The sequence below is a fragment of the Capricornis sumatraensis genome, chromosome 21, assembly GCF_032405125.1.
Source record: "Capricornis sumatraensis isolate serow.1 chromosome 21, serow.2, whole genome shotgun sequence".
Classification (NCBI taxonomy): Eukaryota; Metazoa; Chordata; class Mammalia; order Artiodactyla; family Bovidae; genus Capricornis; species Capricornis sumatraensis.
The window spans coordinates 23,754,484-23,772,557 of NC_091089.1; the positions used below are offsets into that span (position 1 = coordinate 23,754,484).

Genomic DNA, 18,074 nt, shown 5'->3' on the forward strand with positions numbered 1-18,074 from the left:
AAAATTATCTCCAACAGAACCTACCATGGAGGGGTACTATTCTAATGCCAGACAATAAGAAAATCAGAACTACACATGCCATTCAAATATAGGAATTTAGTTGTCTCTTATGAATATCCTCCAACAAAGGTACAAATAATTCACATTATTTCTTTAGATCTTCCTATGCTAAAACTGAAATTAGCAAAATTTTACAAACTAATTTATTGAGAAAATACTAAACATTTTCAGCAACAAAAAAAACCTAACATGGTTTAGAAAAGTAAGTTTCCTATATTAAAAATGACTTACTCTCACATAAAAATAAAAAAGGAAAAATGCATAATATAAGTTTCAGCTAGGGATCTGATACTTCTGAAAACCTAACCTTCACATATATGTGTAGTGATACAGATAAATAAGTCAGCTAGGAAATCTAAGAATTACTGCATCAAATATTTTCATTATTACTTACTTTCATTTTCTACAGTAAAAGTATTTTCTTTCAGTTTTATATTATCATCTTCCTGAGTTTCTAAAGATGTTGATTTTACATACAGTCTCCACATGCGTATCAGGCAATCTTGTGAACAGCTTGCTAGGAAAAGATCTCTTCCTAGTTAAAAAAACAGATATTATTTTTAGAACATTCTATTCTTAAATTTAAGTATGAGTTTTTCTTCTACAATATACACATTTCTAGATTTCCTGAAAAAATTAGACTTTGCTTCCCTATCTTTCATTAATTTGACTGATATTAATTTTTAATGACACTGACAAATACACATAAAATGCTAATAAAGTTATAATATTTGGTATTCCTATACAATCTACTAATTTCTACGAACTTCTCAAGAATGTCTGCACATGCAATAGCCAGTGTCCTCCTGTAAAGATCAACTTATGTCATCCTCTACCATCCCAACTAATACTTAATACAAAGGATAAGTATCCTCTTTTCTAACTGGGCCAACAGAAAAATGTTACATACAAAGAAAATGTTAAATTAAAACATAAGAGGCTGCTTTTTTGAAAGTTACACATACTTGTCTGCACTATATGTACTTTAGCAATATTTCATACTGACCAAAGGCTGCCCATTCCACGCCTCTTATCCAATCCTCATGTCCAGAGAGAAAAAGCATTTTCTGAAACTAGTAAGATAACAAAAATCACAGGATTTAATGTAAGAATTTAATATTTTAATGTATATCAGTGACTTCATTTGATCTCAGCCATTCCTCCTGCATTTTTTAAAAAAAACTGGGAACACTATCTGATAGAGTTCTCACTTGGGAATGAAAAAACGTCATCATCTATATCATTTAACTGGGCAGTCATGGTGGGCTGCAGTCCACAGGGTTGTTAGGAGTCAGACACGACTGAGGGACTTCACTTTCACTTTTCACTTTCATGCATTGGAGAAGGAAATGGCAACCCATTCCAGTGTTCTTGCCTGGAACAGCCCAGGGACAGGGGAACCTGGTGGGCTGCCGTCTATGGGGTTGCACAGAGTCGGACACGACTGAAGTGACTTAGCAGCAGCAGCATGAGGAGATAATATCTGTAGTCCCCAAATACATCAACTGTTCACAAGGTAAAATGACATACACTGTAGATACAATACAGAAAAAAGCTGGGCGGCTGAACATAATGATTTTTAGCTTTCTTATAAAATGCAAAGAAATAAGTATTTCTATTATTAACTAGGGATTCCCTGGTAGCTCAGCTGGTAAAGAATCCACCTGCAATGAAGGAGACCCTGGTTTGACTCCTGGGTCGGGAAGATCCGCTGGAGAAGGGATAGGCTACGTACTCCAGTATTCTTGGACTTTCCTGGTGGCTCAGCTTGTAAACAATCCACCTGCAATGCAGGAGACCTGGGTTCAATCCCTGGGTTGGGAAGATTCCCTGGAGAAGGGAACAGCTATGCACTCTAGTATTCTGATCTGGAGAATTCCATGGATTCTATAGTCCATGGGGTCACAAAGAGCAGGCATGGCTGAGCGACTTTCACTCACTCTTTATTAACTAAATGAACATAGGGTTAACCAACGCTCTTTCTGAAACTTCCCTCTAGTTTAACCACTCAAAGAACAGGAAAAGATTACAAGAACAAATAATCACTGCTAGGGGTGTATTTCACGGTAGGTATGTTATATTTCATTTAAATTTCTTAAGAAAAAATACTACTACAACATTTCCCTCTCTTCTTCCCGACCTAACAATCTGTCTTCCACAACAAGTCTGGACTTAGAGGCCAAAGCAGCAGCAGAATACCTGGTGATCAAACAGCGACAAGCGGTTTAACAGAGGACTGTCGAAAAGATTTTCCTATTGGATTGGTCAACTTAGATCAGAACATCCCCCAAACTCTATAATCTAGAAAGTCTGTCTTAAGATATGGAATTAAGCAGAACATAATTCTAGCCTCTTGAAGAAAGATGAACAATTACCTGATTGTTTTGTTGAACAAATAAGTGAATTTTGCAGTCATCATCACCACATGCTAATATCGGCACTGGAAGGAAAAAGAGGCATTACTATAAGTATCATATAACATATATATATAAAATATCATACAACATCATAACATCCATCCTAAGTTATGACAATCACCTATGCCGTGTCCCAAGTTCCAGGTAGAGCCTTGATTTCTATTTCCCACATCACTGAACAAATAAATTGAAAGCACTCAATAATATCTTTAGGAATAAAATGAATATTCTAGAATGTTCCATTAAATGGATACTTGGCAAAGAATGACTATTAACAGAATCCTCTCCTCTGTTCTGTGTCATTTACGATAGAAGGAGCAATAAAAAGAGCTCAGCAGTAAAAACAAGCTGGGAGCACTTAACCATGTCAGCCAGAACACTTAATAGGAATCATTAGCCCAAGTGAATAATAAAAAACCCGGGAGAGCAACTAAGAGCCCAGCATCCTGGTTATTGCACAAAGGTTTAACAGTATGTTTGTTACTTTGAGGACCCTACGTTTCGAGAATTTGATAATAAAACAAAATCCACGGAGTAATTAAACAACAAAATAAAAGCACATATATAACTATGTGGTTAAAAAGCTATGAAAGGTGTGACTGTAAAATTAGTTTTCTTTAAATCAATTTTAAAAAAAGCCATAAAACTTCAGTCACTCAGCCTCAATGCAGATGCCAAGAAATGAAATTGTATGTAACGAAAACCACAACAGAACGTGTGCAATTCCTCCTCCTGGGAAGCCCTGGCAGAAAGTGGGACATCACGTGAGACCACGAAGTTGCAGCTCTCGCTGCAGACGGCAACACAAACTGGAGGTTTCCAGGCCCAGCCTCTGCCCACCAGCTCTGTCCTCCAGGCAACTGAGGAGCCACAAGACTGTCTGACGTGCGCTGGCCACCATCCTGGTGGAGGATAATCAAAGACAGGTACAGACGGGCTTCCCAGCAAAAGGACATTTTTCGCTTAGAGATTTTAAGTGGTCTGAGGCAAACTGTCACTGCGCACAATGGGCAGGGGCTGTGAGAGAAATGCTCATGGGCCCATCCTTAGTACCTTCTCAACTTATCCCAGACCTCCATCTTCTACAGAGCTAGGCAATTTCCCCAAATTTCATCTATATTGAACATGTATCTAATAAATAGGAGTATCAATCTCAAGTTCATATTAAATGTCTTAAATTTTTAACAGCTACTGAAGTTTCTAACAGCCACCCCCTTAACCTTATGTTTTATACACAGATCATTTGACTACTGAGAACAAAAGTATGTTATCCATGTCTCTCAACTTGTCTTCTGAAAATATTCAGACACAAAATTAAGATCCAATATGTTTCTTTGAGGTCCTAGTTGTATGGAGATATAAAAATATGCTGCTTTTTTAATATACACTTAGCAGGAAACTCACCATCAATATTAGGCAAAAAAGACAGGCAGAGAACCAGAGCGAATCCATTTCCAAAGTTCAAGGTCTGAAGGCATGTCACTAAGAAATAAAACACACCATGAACAACTAACTCAGCTTATCCTCCTGGAGAGGTCCAGTGGCATCATCAGAACCCTGGACATCAGCAGAGAGATGAGAAAAGTCAGTCCTGGGCCCCCAGTGACAATGGGAATTTAAATGGTCAGCTTTAAGGTTACAAGAGAACAAGGTTACGAGAACAAAAAGACCGAAATGAAAAGGCTTTGAGGAAATTTACATTATCCAGTTTGGTAAACAGGAATTCTAGAAAAGTATAAAAGAAAAAAAACATGCAGATTAGAATTCTAACATTTCAAAAACTGCTTGAAAGACTGAAAAAATTATGAGGATACTCATCTAAGATGCTGTTCATTTGATAATTATTATTTCATCTGTTTGGAACAATGGCTCTAAACCCACCTTCAGAACCCTGTTTAGACCAGATTCGAACAGTAGAATCGGAAGCTGCGGACGCTATCAGTGTCTGCGATGCAACGTCTGGCGCCCTCCTCTGGTAAATGGCATGCACTGCATAAACAGGTCCTTCATGGCCATAGACATGGACTGCTTTTAAAAGCTGAATCACAAAGAATAACAAAAACGCTATGTTAAATGAATGAATTATCAGTTTCACCTGCACTTAACTAGAATCAGAGGACTAAAGGCATTGTTAAAATGCCTGACCCAGAAATAAGTCCTTTCAAGCTGAGATAGTGAAGGACAGGGAAGCCTGGCGTGCTGCAGTCCACGGGGTTGCAAAGAGTCAGACACAACTTAGTGACTAAACAAGAACAAGCTGAGAAGAACATAAACTTGTGCTAAGTCTGTCTGATTATATTAACAACACACAAAATGTGCACATCCCTTGACATAGCAATCTCACATCTAAGAACCTACTCTGAGAGCAGCACTAGTTTAACTGATAATAAAAGACAAATGCAAAAGGATACTTATCATACACTCTTCAGGAAAACTGCAATCAACTTAAAAGTATTAATAGGAAAAAAAAGTGTTAATAGGAAACTGATTAAATAATTTCAGACTCATATTCTAAGCCAACAAAAAGGATAATGCTCACTTATCACCATGGAAAGACATCAATGACATTGATACCTTTGAAGACTACAGGCCAGATTTGTGGACTGCTCCTCCTCTAGGATTGGTCTGACGTCTCCCCATGAAAAGATTCAGGGCTGACATTGTGACGTTGTCACAACATCAGTGTAACACACCAGCATACACGCAATGTCAGCCTGTTCCACTATCAGTTAAATTACCTTTGATATTTTAGCAAAGGTAGTGTCAACCATGTTTTTTCACTATGAAAATTTTTTTTGGTGGTAATATGTGAGAAGGCAATGGCACCCCATTCCAGTACTTGCCTGGAGAATCCCATGGACAAAGGAACCTGGTAGGCTGCAGTCCATGGGGTCGCTAAGTCAGACACAACTGAGCAACTTCACTTTCACTTTTCGCTTTCATGCATTGGAGAAGGAAATGACAACCCACTCCAGTGTTCTTGCCTGGAGGATCCCAAGGACAGGGGAGCCTGGTGGGCTGCTGTCTATGGGGTCACACAGAGTCAGACACGACTGAAGTGACTTAGCAGCAACATGTGAGATTATGTTTTAGGAATGAGTAAATGTTCTGTTTGCTGTCAAACTTTTACCAAGTTTTTTCAGCATCCACTCATAATACCTGCATGTATCAAGCAGAGCTACAAAATAAAGAACTGGCAAAAACGGAAATGCCACCTGGTTATCAGTCTTCCTGCTTGCCATGCAAGATTATGCCCTGTAGTATCATTTCTGTTATTGTGGGTCTGTATTTTTAAGAGTTCCAAATATGTAAAATTTACCACTTTCCTTGAGAGGTATGTTTTGTAAATTGTTGTCTGCTGAAATAAAGGTGCCTTAAATATCTCAACTGTTTTTCCAATTACTTAAGTAGAACACTGCCACTCAAAAAGGTAATTAATAGTTACATATAAGGCTTTGTACACTAACTTCCTGTAGTCATTAACCTCTGACTTCTCTGAAAAAGAAAACTACTTTTTAAAACTCAAGTAAACAAAATCACTTTAGTACATAATTAAACACTAGAGATACGGTACAATCTTCATTAGAATGTTAGCCACGTAAATTTTGTGTCTTTTTTCTTCTTTATACTTTCTGGTATTTAAAATTTATTGTTATTGTTGTTGCTCAGTCACTAAGTCGTGTACAACTCCTTGCAACCCCAAGGACAGCAGTATGCCAGGCTTCCCCATACTTCACTATGTTTCGGAGATCGCTCAAATTCATGCCCACTCAGTCGGTAAAATGCTATCTGAGTCTGTATAATTACCTCCCAAATGTTTAATCTATGGGAAAAACTCATTTCACACCCGTTTTTTTCTGTTTTATTTTATACTGAAGTATCATTGATTTACAGTGTTATATTATACATATTCTTTTTCATATCCTTTCCTGTTATGGTTTTGAATAAAGTTCCCTGTGCTATACAGTAGGGCCTTGTTGTGTTATTCATTTTATATAGTTTGTATCTGCTAATCCCAGGCTCCTAATTTTACCCCATCCCCATCCCCTTTCCCCAATGGCAATCATAAATTTGTTTCCTATGTCATTTCACATCTTTAAGCAGAATTTTATTTCAACCATCAGAGAATCTTAAAAGCTCAAACAAAACAAATCTCTCAAGTTCACTGGCTTGTTAAAAAACAATGCCCACTAGTCAAAGACTCAAATCTCTCATTATGCCAGCTTAGAACTATTTCCTTTTATCAGAAGTCAAGATGCAATGAGCACCTGTGTGCATGAAAATGCATACCAGATGGAACCTTTAAGCCTCTCAAGCTACAGTGTGTGACTCCTTCCTCCAAATCCTCTTACTCCCTTCATCCCTCTTTGAGGCCTTTCATCTTCCTCCTTTTCCTGTTTAGCCTCAGCCTCCTTTCTGGTCCATGTCTAAGTTTGCTGTCTGCCATCAGGTACTTAGCCTGCAAGTCTCTCCACCGACAGAAGCTTAGGGCAGCACTGACAAAAGAGTCTTGCAAGTCTTAACTCAAGGTCTCAAAAATGAGTGCTCAAGTGGTTCTCTCTGAATTCCTCTGCCAAGATAAGTCCAAATAGGAGCTGCTTTGCTACATAAGCCTTTGCAGTTCTCATTCAAGTCTAAGTGACTCCACAATCCCCACCTCCACATCTGGCCCCTTTCTCTGGAGACAAGTCTGGGTATCTGGCCAGCAATACAAGTGAAATGTTTACAACATCTTCCCTCCCACTTGCCTATTTTGCTTTGTAGAAGCATCTTTCTTCCAGGGCCCGGAGACAGAATCCCACTGTTTTTGATTTCTCACTTCTCTACCCACAAGCTTCCCACTCTTTTGACAACTATCTAGTCAATGCCAAAATCATTTTGCCTTCAAGAATACATTTCATATCTCTTCCTTCATATTTTTTTCTATCCCAATTTGGCACACTCCTGTTAGACTCATTTTCCTTTGACATACAATACTCCACTACCTAGAAATCCTGCGGCTGGTGGCTTTAGCTGCTAAGTCGTGTTTGACTCCCATGACCCTATGGACAGAAGTCCACCAGGCTCCTCTGTCCATGGGATTTTCCAGGCAAGAAATCGTGAATGACTTCCAAACGCCTGTTCATAAAGGACAAACTCTTGAACTCAAAGTCTCACGAGATCGTCTCCTCCTCTTACTAGAAAAGTAACACTTCTACTGCCCATCATGTGGTATCAAGAAATATTTCCAAAATGGTGTTCCTCAAAGTTATAATGGATGCTAAGGGATTTAAAGGGGGGTGGGGGGGAATCAGACTTGAAGGAAACACTGGTTGAAAAAAGATGAGCAGGTCTGCCCATGTCAGAACTGTTCAGAGCCTTCATTATGCTCATATACACTTAATGATTCTCTAAGAGAAGTATATGTACTGTTTTCCCACAGTGGCCACAGATTCCTTTTCACACAGAGCTTAAAGATGAATAATTCTCTGAATGAGCTTGAAAAGCCCTGCCCTTAAGACATCTTAGGCTATGGTGAAAAATGGATACTTCTGAGCAAATGGTCTCCTTTCTTACCTGAACTTTGATTCATGCATTTTTTCCTACCTGGAATCCTCAACCCTTTAAGTCTTCCTAAGAAAATCATCTCATACTATTAGACTCAACTCAAGGGCCACCTCTTAGATCCCTACTGAACTTTCACAGCAGCATGGTTGTGGTACAGCAAGTGCAAGCACTCACCCAGAGAGCCACCTTTGTACTTATTAAACAAATTTGTAGTTATTTAAGCACATTATGCCTTCGATATATATGCACAATTCATGAACAGGATTCTGGCTCATTTGTATCTTCTGCATGGCAGATGTTCAAATATCTGATGCACCAGCTTCACATTTTTAATCTCTGCTTCCAACTAGAACCAACCTAAACGTCCATCCGTAGAGGTCCATGCACGCCCAGTACTGCATATTGTAACATCACGCAGAATTATATAAATCTATATCCACAAGGCAACCACTGTCCTATGCACACAGCAGTACGAATTTTTGCGATCACTGAAAACAAAACAGCCCATGTAAGAGCACTTTGTAAATTATTTCAAATGATAAGACATTCAAAGAAATGACTGACAGCCTATGAATATGGAAGCAGGTATTAGAAGGAAGGGGACAGGACCTATGACATATGGAAGATACAGGATCTGGATTACTAATAAGCAAGAATAAGGAAGTTCATCAAGGAGGAACATGAGAAAAATGACAGGAAAAATTGAAAATAAATGTAGATATGACAGTCATTTCTTATAATCATAAACATGTCTACCCACCTGATTATTCTCTATTTCCCAGTGAATCACTTGATTATCAGATCCTCCAGAAACTAATTCAGTTGAAGGAGCTGAAAAAAATTGTATCTCAGTGAATATTTTTTCTCCAGCTATTTTGAAAAACTTCAAAGCTATGGAAAAAACAAAACTCAGATACTTTTACCTGTATTCACCAACTGTTAAGATTTTGCCATATTTGCTTAATAGCCTGCTCTCTGTATGTACATTTATACATACCTCCATTTTTGCTTTTGATAAACCATTCAATAATAAGTTGGAGGCATGATGACCTTTGATCCTTAAGATATTTTACCCTATTCTTCTCAAAAACTGGAACATTCTCCTACATTGTTGTTGATTAGTCGCTCAGTCGTGTCTAACTGTGTGCGACCCCACGGACTGTAGCCTACCAGGCTTCTCTCTCCATCGAATTTCCCATGCATAAATACTGGGGTGGTCTGCCATTTCCTTCAACAGGGGATCTATCTCGCCAACGCAGGGATCGAACCCACATTTCCTGCATTGACAGGTGGATCCTTTACCCACTGAGCCACCACATATAATTATCACATTCAAGAATGTTAATAACACAGTAATGTTACATAATAATACATATTAAAATTTCCCAAGATTGTCCCAGTATGTCTTCTGTAACTTCTTTTTTACTCAAAAATCTAAGGACCATACATTATGCATTTGATTGACACATCTTTTAAGTCTCCTTTAATCCTGAATAACTTTCCAGTTTCTCCTTTTGTCACAATGCGAGTCCAGGCCAGTTGTTTTGCCCAATGTCCCTCAGTGTGAATTTGCCTGGTTGTTTCCTTATGAGACTCAGGCTAAACACTTTGGGTAGAAATAACATATACCAGTCATTACAGTTAGCTGGTGCTATCAAGCACATGAAATATTTTTGAAATCAAACACGTATTTCAAAATAGCTCCTTCAAACATTTATTTATTGATAGAAGAAAATGAATAAGAACCAAAAAGGGGGAAATAATCTAATTTTGGTTTGGATTTTCCATTTATTTATTTCTGCTGGTTTATGTCTAGATAGTTAGGTGAAACAGCTGGAAGACTGAACACATTAGATTTGTACTCAAAAGTCCCAGGCTCATATCCTAACCCTGCTGCCAGCCAGGTGCAATCTTGGGCTTTAATTTCTTCATGTGTCATGGCATTTAAGCCACTGACCTAACTATATCATTCTGATAACTGCTCTAAGGTACATGAAAGTAATGTGATAAGAACCAGATGTTTTGAAAATATAAAATAATATCACTAGAATTTCATGTCACTGATATATGAGTTAGAAAGAGTACCTGAATTATCTGGCAATAGAATCCAATTCTGAGAAAATCAGTTATAACCGTAATAGATTTCAGTGATACACAAGCAATTCATTTTATGTAACCTCACTTTTAAAGGGAAGATAAAACATACAAGCCCAAATTAATACTTTAAAAGGAATCCCTATACTGAGATTCAAGTAGGCTTTGATGTCATTTGGTAGCATTTAATATAATTACAATTTTAATATATGTACTAACAGCCACTCTTTCTACTATTTAATGGTTTTTACTGACCTAATATGACTAACTCTGCATTACCAACTGTAATAAGCAGCTTATTAAATGTTTTCTTAATGTCACAGATAAAACCACAGCTCACTAATTCAGGAAATTTTGCCTTTGGGCCTGGCTCAGGATGCTCTCAATAAATAATTACAAAATTAGAAAATAAAATTAATTCAGAGTCCATAAGAACACTATAGTAGGTATAGTTAAGACATATGAGGAATTTCCACAGGATTTTAGAAGACCATCTAAAAGCAATGTTAAATAAAAATTCTGGGGCCGTGGAATCTCAGAGATGAAAGAGACCTGGAGATAATCTAGTCCAGCAATTCCCAAATGTTTTGATATAAGGACTCATTGACACTCATATAATTTTTTAAGGATCCCAAAGACCTTTTGTTTATATAGGCTATATGTGCCATTATTAATCACAACAGAAATTAAAACTGAGAAATTTGAAAAATACTTGTATATTAGTTCACTTATGAATAACAAGAACTAACATAACATTTTTTAATAGGGGGAAACCCTGTATTTCCCAAAACAAAAAAATAAGAAGAAAGGCACTGTTTAATATTTCACCAAACCTCTTTAAAGTCTGACTTTATTAGAATACACCTGGATTTTCATATCTGCTCCAGTGTTTAAACGGTGGCAACATCATACATTATGTAGTCACTGGAAAATGGCACTGCATACTTGGGACAGAATGAAGACGAGGAATAACTTCTTAGTATCATTCAGAAAATAATTTTGACCTCATAGGTGTCATGCATCACTCACTGATTTAGTCCAAAGTTTTACTTTTTGTATATTAATGGGGTCGCAAAGAGTCAGACATGACTGAGCGACTGAACTGAACTGAACTGAAGATGCAAACTGGGGTCAACAAAAATGCAATGCCTTGCCTAAAAAATCAATTGTTTGTCTGTGGCAGAAACAGACCACCTACAGGCTGAATTTTCTGAATCCCAGTCTGGGCTCCAATACAAGCCCTGCATACAGGCTTTGGATCAAAAGCTGTGGGCAATGGCGGGGCTCTCGCTTCTGTAGGGGGTGCCTCTGCCCTCATCCTAAGTACTGCTGTGTTATCCATGCTTCAAAGTAGAAGTAGTATAAGTCAGATATTTCACTGGGCATGTCATTTTTCTTCTATTTTTCTAAATACATAATATCGGATACAGTAATGCTAAATTAAGAGAAGTCAGATTAATACTTACAACCATCCTGTTTACAAATCCACTGTAGGCAATTGACTCGAGAAGCATGACCATTCAGGTTGGTGACAACAACCCTTTTCTGTAGAGGAGAAAACACCAGTTAGTATGTTGGAATGTGTCCCACAGAGGAGGTGATAAATTAATAAATATCAGATTTCAGAAAACGTTCAGGATTACTTCAAACAGAATCACCTTCCTTAACTCATAAACTTTACCATGGCTTAAGTCATCCATTCACATTTTAAAATTCATTCCTGCCTTCTGCCCCACTCCACAGTCACTCAGCCCTACCCTCTTCTTATTTAGGGAGCCTGTCTCCAAACCAGATTAGACAAGGGCCTATGTTCTCACTGGTCTCAGGGCCTACTTTTATCATGCTTGTGCAGATTCAAGAATTTGGTTGACCGAAAGAAAAATCAAGGAATGCATGACTGATGGATGAAAAATCATGGCTTACTTAGCATGCCATGGCTGATCTGGTGTTGGATGCTTCAGCCTTAAGGACACAAGGTCACTAGGCCGCAACTACGAAGGTCCTCAGGCATCAGATCCCTTCGGGGCCCACGGCCAGGTTCCCTGCAGATCCTCAGACTGCTGCTTCCGCCAGATCACTCCACACCTGGGTTTTCTCTACATCCCCCTCTGCTGGAGACTCTCTGCCTGCTGGGCCCTCCTCTTACAGCCCTTTCTCTACCGGTTGCCTAGAGCACTGACTTCACACCTGCTTACACATCAACTGGAATTCTCACAGCTGAGGAAAAGGTATACTAAGGGAAATGTGCACAAGCTAATATAGTTCACATATGGGTTATGTGAGTTTGGGAAACAATCTAAAGCAGGGGCGCCCAGCTTCCAGGATCTAATGCCTGATGATCTGAGATGGACCTGATGTAATAATAAACTGCACAATAAATGTAATGCGCTTGAATCATCGCAAAGCATACCCTCCCATCCCTGGTCTGTAGAAAAACTGTCTTTCATAAAACCAGTCCCTGGTGCCAAAAACACTGGAGCTTGCTGATTTAAAGTATTTCATTGTCTTTCTCACCAGAATGAGAATTACTTGATGGGCAGGAGTCATAACCCATTATTTTTGCGTCATCACCACTCAGTTCAAGACTAGCATCAAAGAGTGTGCTGAACGAACATCATCTCCAAAGTTTCACTTTAGCATCTGACACGTTTAATCCTACATTTAATTAAATACCCAGCCAACAATACTTAACAAAACAAAACTTCCTAGAATCCATACACATTTTTTCTTGATGTTAAAATCCCCTGAGATAGCCACCAATTTATCATTAAAAATAAAAATGTGGTGGAAGGCATGGGTACAAATCCACTAGACAGCTGCAGGAAGATAGGCTCCTACAGCCTTGGTTGATGGCCAACGTAAAGTTTACCCTTGGTTTTATGTGATTTATCTTGCCAGTTAAGAGTGCATGGAAAAGAACAAAGCAAGAAGCATAACCCTCCCAGACATCAGACAGTGCTACAAAGCTACAGTAATCAAAACAACATGGCACTGACAAAAAAAAAAAAAATAGACATATGGATCAATGGAACCAAACAGAGAGCCTAGAAATAAACCCACACACCTAGGGTCAATTAATTTTTCACAAAGGAGGCAAGAATATACAATGAAGAAAAGACAGTCTCTTCAGCAAGAAGTGTCAGGAAAGCTGGACAGCTGTATGTAAATCAATAAAGTCAGAACACACCCTCACATCAAACCCCAAAATAAAATGGCTTAAAGACTTAAATATAAGACATGACACTGTTAAACTCCTAGAAGAGAACATAGGCGAAACAGTCTCTAACAAAAATTGTATCAGTGTTTTCTTAGACCAGTCTCACAAAGCAACAGAAATAGAAGCAAAATTAACAAATGGGATCTAATCAAACTTATAAGCTTTTACATCATAGCAAAGGAACAAGACTAAACAAGACTAAAAGACAACCTACAGACTGGGAGAAAACATCTGTAAATGATGTGACCAACCAGGGCTTAATTTCCAAAATATACAAACAGCTCACACACAGTTCAATAACAACAACAACAACAAAAATTTTCAAAAAATGAGCAGAAGATCTAGACATTTCTAAAAGAAGACACACAGATAGCCAAGAGGTATGTGAAAAGATGCTCAACATCGCTAATTATGAGAGAAATGGAAAGCAAAACTACAATGAGATCTCACCTCACACCAGTCAGAAAGGCCAGCATTAAAAAGTCTACAAGTAACAAATGCTGAAGAGTGGTTGTAGCAGTGGTCTACCCTGCTACACTGTTGGCAGGAATGTAAATGGATGCAACCACTATGGAAAACAGTACCTTAAAAAACTAAACATAGAACTACCAAATGATCCAGCTATCCCACTACTGGGAATATATCTGGAAAAGGTGAAAACTCTAATTCAAAAGATGCATGCACCCCAATGTTCAAAGCAGCACTATTTTTACAGTAGTCCAGAAATGGAAGCAACATAAATATCTATCAACATATCAAGGGATAAAGAAAACGTGATATACATATACATTCACACACATACAAGGTAATATTACTCAGCCATTAAAAAAAAAAATAAGGCCATCTGAAGCAACATGGATGAACTTGGAGATTATCATACTAGGAAAGTCAGAAAAAGAAAGACAAATATCATTATGTGGAATCTAACATATGACACAAATGAACTTATCTTTAAAACAGAAACAGACTCACAGACACAGACTTGTCATTGTCAAGGGGGATGGAGGGTGAAGGATGGATGGATTCAAAGTTTGGAATTTGCAAAAGCAAGCTACTGTATATATTTATGTATAACTGAATCACTTTGCTGTACACAGAAACCAACACAGCACTATAAATCAACTATACTTCAATAAAATAAAAAAAGCTTTTGAAGACTGCATGATAATAACCAAACAAAAACTGGAAGGAGGGAAGCAAGCTCAAGAAAAATGAGTACAACTATTTCATTTATAAGTTTCACTCTGCATTGGATAGGAGGATGCTGGAACTTTTTAATATAAGTATGGCTGATTTACAATGATTCAGGTGTAAAGCAAATTAATTCAGTTATTCTTTTCCAGATTCTTTTCCATTATAGGCTACTGCAAGATACTGAACATAGTTGCTGGTGCTATACTATACATCCCCATTGTTTTCCTATTTTATAAGATATATTGTAGTACATATCTGTTAATCTCAACGCCTTAATTTAACCCTCCCTGCCCCATTCCCATTAGGCAACTGTAAGTTTGTTTTCTGTCTGTGAGTCTATTTCTGTTTCGTATACAAGTTCCTTTGTAAATTTTTTAGATTCCACATGTAAGTGATACCATATGGCATTTATCTTTCTCTGTCTCCCTTAGCATGATTATCTGTAGGTTCATCCACATTGCTGCAAATGGTATTATTTCATTCTTTTCATGGCTAAATTGTACTCCCTTGTGTGTGTGTGCACACGTGCACGCGTGTGTATATATATATATACACATATATATACATATCACCACATCCTCTTTATCCATTCATCTGTTGATGGATATATAAATTGCTTCTATGTCTTCCTGCTGCTGCTGCTGCTAAGTCACTTCAGTCGTGTCCGACTCTGTGCGACCCCACAGAAGGCAGCCCACAAGGCTCCCCCAGGTCTTGACTGTTGTAAATAGTGTTGCTAAAACCGCTAGACCATTCCGGTATGACCTAAATCAAATCCCTTATGATTATACAGTGCAAGTGAGAAATAGATTTCAGGGCCTAGATCTGATAGATAGAGTGCCTGATGAACTATGGAATGAGGTTCGTGACACTGTACAGGAGACAGGGATCAAGACCATCCCTATGGAAAAGAAATGCAAAAAAGAAAAATGGCTGTCTGGGGAGGCCTTACAAATAGCTGTGAAAAGAAGAGAAGTGAAAAGCAAAGGAGAAAAGGAAAGAAGAAGCATCTGAATGCAGAGTTCTTAAGAATAGCAAGAAGAGATAAGAAAGCCTTCTTCAGCGATCAACGCAAAGAAATAGAGGAAAAGAACAGAATGCGAAAGACTAGAGATCTCTTCAAGAAAATTAGAGATACCAAGGGAATATTTCATGCAAAGATGGGCTCAATAAAGGACAGAAATGCAATAAAGGACAGAAATGGTATGGACCTAACAGAAGCAGAAGATATTAAGAAGTAGCAGCAAGAATACACAGAAGAACTGTACAAAAAAGATCTTCACGACCCAGATAACCACGATGGTGTGATCACTCAGCTAGAGCCAGACATCCTGGAATGTGACGTCAAGTGGGCCTTAGAAACCATCACTACAAACAAAGCTAGTGGAGGTGATGGCATTCCAGTTGAGCTATTTCAAATCCTGAAAGATGATGCTGTGAAAGTGCTGCACTCAATATGCCAGCAAATTTGGAAAACTCAGCAGTGCCCACAGGACTGGAAAAGGTCAGTTTTCATTCCAATCCCAAAGAAAGGCAATGCCAAAGAATGCTCAAACTACCATACAATTGCACTCACCTCACATGCTAGTAAAGTAATGCTCAGAATTCTCCAAGCCAAGCCTCAGCAATACGTGAACCGTGAACTTCCTGATGTTCAAGCTGGTTTTAGAAAAGGCAGAGGAACCAGAGATCAAATTGCCAACATCCGCTAGACCATGGAAAAGGCAAGAGAGTTCCAGAAAAACATCTATTTCTGCTTTATTGACTATGCCAAAGCCTTTGACTGTGTGGATCACAATAAACTGTGGAAAATTCTGAGAGAGATGGGAATACCAGACTACCTGACCTGCCTCTTGAGAAATCTGTATGCAGGTTAGGAAGCAACGGTTAGAACTGGACATGGAACAACAGACTGGTTCCAAAGAGGAAAAGGAGTACATCAAGGCTGTATATTGTCACCCTGCTTATTTAACTTATATGCAGAGTACATCATGAGAAACGCTGGACTGGAAGAAACACAAGTTGGAATCAAGATTGCCAGGAGAAATATCAATAACCTCAGATATGCAGATGACACCACCCTTATGGCAGAAAGTGAAGAGGAACTAAAAAGCCTCTTGATGAAAGTGAAAGAGGAGAGTGAAAAAGTTGGCTTAAAGCTCAACATTCAGAAAACGAAGATCATGGCATCTGGTCCCATCACTTCATGGCAAATACATGGGGAAACAGCGGAAACAGTGTCAGGCTTTATTTTGGGGGGCTCCAAAATCACTGCAGATGGTGACTGCAGCCATGAAATTAAAGACGCTTACTCCTCGGAAGGAAATCTATGATCAACCTAGACAGCATATTCAAAAGCAGAGACATTACTTTGCCAACTAAGGTCCGTCTAGTCAAGGCTATGGTTTTTCCAGTAATCATGTATGGATGTGAGAGTTGGACTGTGAAAAAGGCTGAGCGCCAAAGAACTGATGCTTTTGAAGTGTGGTGTTGGAGAAGACTCTTGCGAGTCCCTTGGATTGCAAGGAGATCCAACCAGTCCATTCTGAAGATCAGCCCTGGGATTTCTTTGGAAGGAATGATGCTAAAGCTGAAACTCCAGGACTGTGGCCACCTCATGCAAAGAGTTGACTCATTGGAAAAGCCTCTGATGCTGGGAGGGACTGGGGGCAGGAGGAGAAGGGGACGACAGAGGATGAGATGGCTGGATGGCATCACTGACTCGATGGACGTGAGTCTGAGTGAACTCCAGGAGTTGGTGATGGACAGGGAGGCCTGGCGTGCTGAGATTCATGGGGTCGCAAAGAGTCGGACATGACTGAGCGACTGAACTGAACTGAACTGATGAACACTGTGGTATATGCAACTTTTTGAATTACAGTTTTTGTGTTTTCCAGATATATGTCGAGGAATGGGATTGCTGGCTCTTATGGTAACTCTAATCTTAGTTTTTTAAGGAACTTTGAACTGTTTTCCATAGTGGCTGCACTAGTTTACATTCCCACCAACATCCTAGGAGGGTTCCCTTTTCTCCAGACCCTCTCCATATTTATTATTTGTAGATTTTCTGATGACAGCCATTTTGACCAGTCTGAGGTGATACCTCACTGAGGTTTTGATTTGCATTTCTCTAATTAGTGATGTTGAGCATCTTTTCAGTTGCCAACTGGTTGACTATGTGTCGTGTGTCCGTGGTTGTTCAGTCACAAAGTTCCATCTGACTCTTTGTGACCCCAAGGACTGCAATTCACCAGGCTCCTCTGTCCTCCACCATAACCTGGAGTTTGCTCAGATTCATGTTCATTGAGTCAGTGATGCTATCTAACCATCTCATCTTCGGTCTGTATGTCTAGGATGATGGACGTTTCAATAAAATTAATATACTCAGTTCAGTTTACTCAGTCCTGTCCTACCTCTTTGCGACCCCATGGACTGCAACACGCCAAGCCTCCCGGTCCATCATGAACTCCCACAGTTTACTCAAACTCATGTCCGTTGAGTCGGTGATGCCATCCAACCATCTCATCCTCTGTCGTCCCTTCTCC

General features: G+C 38.9%; 1 protein-coding gene across 9 annotated transcripts in view; it reads right to left on the bottom strand.

Annotated features, from left to right (window-relative positions):
- The window catches only part of ELP2 (elongator acetyltransferase complex subunit 2), a 55,347-nt gene that overhangs the window by 34,393 nt on the left and 2,880 nt on the right, over positions 1-18,074 (bottom strand). For 3 of the 9 annotated variants that reach the window (XM_068993826.1, XM_068993827.1, XM_068993823.1), the window contains exons 2-8: positions 11,585-11,663; positions 8,785-8,855; positions 4,359-4,515; positions 3,882-3,959; positions 2,436-2,500; positions 1,067-1,133; positions 455-595 (exon numbers count right to left, since the gene is read on the bottom strand). In XM_068993826.1, coding sequence (XP_068849927.1) covers positions 455-595; positions 1,067-1,133; positions 2,436-2,500; positions 3,882-3,959; positions 4,359-4,515; positions 8,785-8,855; positions 11,585-11,663 — 658 coding nt within the window. Of the gene's footprint in view, positions 1-454; positions 596-1,066; positions 1,134-2,435; positions 2,501-3,133; positions 3,338-3,881; positions 3,960-4,358; positions 4,516-8,784; positions 8,856-11,584; positions 11,664-18,074 lie in introns of all 9 variants that reach the window. The other 6 variants (XM_068993824.1, XM_068993822.1, XM_068993829.1 and 3 more) reach the window with 4 other exon arrangements.